Here is a 4,886-nt window from a genome sequence, read left to right on the forward strand (position 1 = left end):
CACTTTCCCCATCCGGATCAGGTTGATATTATGTTGATATTTACACACACCAGACCCTAGTTCATTCTAACCCCACGGTATGTTTGTGTGTTTTTGCTCCTACCGCGCCCCTCTTCGTGTCGATCACACACTTTTGTGTGTGTGTGTGTGTGTGTGTGTGTGCTTCACCCTCTACCAAAACAAATATTTAACAAAGTAGTGAAGGTGAAGGATTTCACACTTACAGATTTTCCCTCGCAGACTTTGTAGAATCCGGATTTTCGTGTCGTCTTCTTCCGCCATGGTCAAAGCTTTGTGTGTATGTGTGTGTGCGCGCACGCGCGTGTGTGTGTGTGTGTGTGTGTGTGTGTGTGTGTGTGTGTGTGTGTGTGTGTGTGTATGTATGTGTGTGTGTGTGTATATATGTGTGTGTACAGTAGCTACATTCACTGAGTACTGCGCGCAACTCTCGGGAGCGCCTGCTGTCACTACCCGATTCGCGGTGCGCATGCGCGACATTTTCCACGCATGCGTATAAAACGGCGCGGTTTTGCGACGTTACCCGGGTCACACCGCGCATGCGTGAAATGATAAAGACACCCTGCACGAAGATAAAGGTTGCTGTCGTTCTGCAAGTGCGAGTTATAGACATTTCTGTTTGTGGGTTCTTTTTTTTTTTTTTTTTAAATAATAATAATAAAAAAGCATGGAATTATGCCTTTTGGTCGTTTGAAATAAATTCACACGAATATACTCTTTAAAAGATATAATTTCTTCATTTACATCACGCTGTGTTTATATGCTCGATAAGTACAGCTAACCGGCTAAGCGACTGTCCCCCTGCTGGTAAACCGGCCACTTCCGGTAATGTTACATGCGGGTAAGTGAAAGTAAACAATGAGGCTTATTACTTATTTCTGATGTAAATTATATCAATTTATAAAGCCCGAGGATTAAGCGATGATACACATCACCCTGCGTAAAAAAAAAAAAAGAAAACTGGAAAGAGGTCATGCTATCAGTTTGTCCGCTTCCTAAGTTACAAATCTGCTTAAGATATTGTTTATTTTATTTACGGCAAGACACTACGGGACATAAGGGTAATGAAAAAAACAAAACAAAACCCCTATAGCTATTATAAACAATCAAAAGAACCCAATAGCTATTATAAACAACAAAAATACCAACAAAAATAACCCAATAGCTATTATAAACAACAAAAATACCAACAAAAATAACCCAACAGCTGTTATAAACAACAACAAAAATGATACCAGGAAGTATTTCATGTTATTGGTTTGTCAGCTTCCTAATTTGCAAAACTGCTTAAGATATTGTTTATTTTATTTAAGGCAAGATACTACATGTCATAAGGGTAATGAAAAAACCCCAAATCAAAACCCCTGTAGCTATTATAAACAACAAACTTTGCCAGATGATTACTGGTGTTCTTTGAATCGGAACTTTGGAACTATTTCAGAAATGTATATTTAATTACAAATGTGCCTAATTAATAAAACCAATAAGCCAAGCGAGCACAGCTGTTCGTGCTTTCTGGGTGGGAGGGATGGCATGCTCTCTATCTCCTGTCAATCGCAACTACACCAGCCAGTTATTGGCGGCTGTGAGCTCATGTATGAGGAGGAGGGTTGATAGAGCAGTGTTACGCTGCCCCGTGATGCAGCATGAGCAGTAGTTTGAAATGACTTCATGGCTGGCCTCATGTGTCTCATTTTAGTTTTCACCCTCACCACTTTGGCAGCTGTCACATGATAGGAGAGAGTTAGTTAGTGGGTGGGTGAAAACGACGTGGTTTAACGTGTTGATGTGGTGTTTGTAAGGCTTATGAGGAAAACTGACATGTATATCATGATGACACATAGTGTGAAGTGTAGAGGTCGAACGATCGTGGATTAAGTCAAACACTGCTGAACTTTATTACAAAAATAAACAGTACTGACTGTACCATGAAAATGTACTGTACTTTTTTTAGTGACATTAATGTATACATTTTACCTATGAATAAAGTAAATAAGTAAATAAAAGATATACAGCCAAACTGAACCGAATAGTAACGCTCGGCTGTGGCTCAGGTAGTAGAGTGGGTTGTCCACTAATCATTGGTGGTTCGATTCCTTGAGCAAGACACTTAACCCCAAATTGCTCCAGAAGGCAAGCTAGCTCTGCTATCATTAGTGTGTGTGTGTGTGTGTGTGTGTGTGTGTGTGTGTGTGTGTGAATGAGAACAAGTGTAAAGCGCTAAGGTTAAAAAAGTGTTATATAAGTGCAGACCATTTACCATTCCAAATAACAAATAAATATAGAGACGTCTAAAAGGAATCAAAAAACACTTCAAATAACACAACAAAATTTGTCAGCGATAGTTTTTATTTTGCCCCCAGAGGCAGCTCCCGTACTGTATAATGACAGCGGACGCTTCTCAGCCGCTCCTGCGATGGACGCAACCGGGAAATCGGTTGTGGGATTTTTGCAGATAACCGACAGTTCCAGCAGTCAGTTATCAGTGCCGATGGGATCGGTTTTGTCAACCTCTAGTGGAGTGTACAGAAACCGAACTAAACATTTTTCTGTTGATATTTTTTATTTTCGTACAGTTTAAAGAGAAATACAGTTTATCCAGAAACAAAATCTGAAAATTGATTGACGGTACCAAAATTGTCATTTCTGCCTGTATATTTTGTCTGTTTGTTCTGTCAATATAAGTATTGATTTGTTCTAAGATAAGAGATGCCAGATGTGTTACTTAGCAAGGCATCAGTGTTGAAACGTAAAGTAACAGTCTTGACGTTTTTCTGTAGCGAAGACTAAAATGATTGGAAAAAGGAATTTCTAATCTAAAGGAATGATTATAGTAAATGTAAGTGAGGTAAGCCAAACATTTCAAGAGCTCAAAGAAAATTCAAATAAATAACAAATAGTATACAGTATACTCTTATTTTTATCGATATAAAATGAATCATATCTTTATGTGAAAATAAGTCTGTTGTACTGACCTGTTAAAAAGTGTTGTAAATAATAGTTTATTATAGCTTTGCGTCACTTCTTATATTTGATGTTGAAATGTATACTTGCCTAAAAAAGGTTCAAAAAGAAAATAAGAAAAAAAACAAAAAGAGTGATATTTTGCAGGATAGAGGCCGTTATTGTAAACATTTGTATACTAAACATTGTTGCTGTTGTCAACCCAGTTACCCTTATGCCAGATGTATTATTGAGCTATATTTTGAGTAATAATATCTTAGGATGGAGGTAAAAGATCGGATAGTTAGAGGAATGGTAGATCAATTACTAATGGTAATTAAATAATTATAGCAACCGTCAAAAAAGGGTTGCAACATTTTACAATATTCAACCTAATTTTGGTCATTTCAAATGATATGCGTGTAAAATTGTAAAGAATTAAATATCTAGTTCATTTCATTAATTATATTGTAGTAAGTGAGACTTAGTTTGCAAGACATTGTTAAAAATTGCTTGCAAATACATTGGATTTAATATCCAATCATTGTGTTAATAAAAACAGCTTCCATGTGAAATACATTTACACTTATACACATATACACTCACTGACCACTTTAATAGGAACACCTGTATGTTGGCTCATTCATGCAATCATGTGGGTGCAGTGCATAAAAGCATGTAGATACAGGTCAAGAGCTTCAGTTAATGTTTACATCAAACATCAGCATGGGGAAGAATGTGATTGACGCTGTGACTTTGAGCAGGGCATGGTTGTTGGTACCAGTTGGGCTGGGTTTTTTCATGCACAACAGTCTATACTCTAGATGATTTGCACAGAATGGTGCAAAAGTTTAGAGTTGAATATTGGAAAAAGACCAGATGATGTTTTTCTAGTCTTCACCTGTCCAGTGTTGGGTAAGGCTATGCCCACTGTAGCCTCAGACAGAACCCAATGTGGTCTTCTGCTGTTCTAGCACATCCATCTCAAGGTTCAATGTGTTGTGCATTCTGAGCTGCTTGTCTACTCACCACGGTTGTAAAGAGTGATTATTTGAGTTATCCTAGATTTCCTGTCAACTATTACCAGTCTGGCCATTGTCCCCGACTTCTCTCATCAATAAGGCGTTTCCATCCGCAGAACTGATGCTCAGGGGAAATTTGTTGTTGTTGTTGTTGTTATTGTACAATTCTGTGTAAAAACAAGAGAATGTTATGTGTGAAAATCCAAAAGAGTTTAGCTGTTTTTGAAATACACAAAACAGCCTCTCCTGCACCAACAAGCAACCCCCCGCCCCCCCCAGTGTCACAAACGACTCGTTAAATGATCCGTTCTAAAGGATTCACTCTAAACTCCTCCTTTCAGAGACCATACTCTGCTCTGATTGGTCTACTGCTGTCAACGAGCAGCCAATGAAGACCAGAGGCATGTTTTTTTCTTACAAACCTATGTAAGTTAGTACAGGAAGTAAAGTCTGGAATTACTAACGATTCGTTTCAGCTGTTCAGAATCGGTTCCTTCTTTTAAGAGTCAGTAACTCTGTTTGTCGTGCGCTTTTGATTTTTAAGCTCTGCACACTTTTTACATTCACAAACAGCTCTATAACACACTACATGAAAGGTAGTATTTGAAAAACCATAATAGGTGCACTTTAATGTTGCTGTAGGTCTCTTGGCAGCCTCCCTGATCAGTTTTCCTCTTGTCTTTTCATCAATTTTGGAGGGACATCCTGTTCTTGCTAATGTTGCTGTGGTGCCCCATTTTCTACACTTGTTGATGGTGGCCTTCAGTGTTCCATGGTTCATCTATGACTCCGCTCTCCTGATCAATACCTTTCGACAATGAGATCCCGTACATGCTTTGTAAGCTCTTTGTGGACCATGGCTTTATCAGTCGGTTGAAACAATTTGAAGATAACAAAAAATCC

The 4,886-nt window shown here is 38.4% G+C and overlaps 1 protein-coding gene across 3 annotated transcripts in view; it reads right to left on the reverse strand.

The window, feature by feature from the left end:
• The window catches only part of rasa2 (RAS p21 protein activator 2), a 61,433-nt gene extending 59,541 nt beyond the window's left edge, over positions 1–1,892 (reverse strand). The window contains exon 1 of one of the 3 annotated variants that reach the window (XM_053623363.1): positions 225–1,890. In XM_053623363.1, the coding sequence (XP_053479338.1) occupies positions 225–498 (274 nt within the window). In that variant the 5' untranslated portion in view covers positions 499–1,890. Of the gene's footprint in view, positions 1–224 lie in introns of all 3 variants that reach the window. The other 2 variants (XM_053623364.1, XM_053623362.1) reach the window with 2 other exon arrangements.
• Positions 1,893–4,886: the final 2,994 nt, after the last annotated feature.

The sequence above is a fragment of the Ictalurus furcatus genome, chromosome 4, assembly GCF_023375685.1.
Source record: "Ictalurus furcatus strain D&B chromosome 4, Billie_1.0, whole genome shotgun sequence".
NCBI classification, from domain to species: domain Eukaryota; kingdom Metazoa; phylum Chordata; class Actinopteri; order Siluriformes; family Ictaluridae; genus Ictalurus; species Ictalurus furcatus.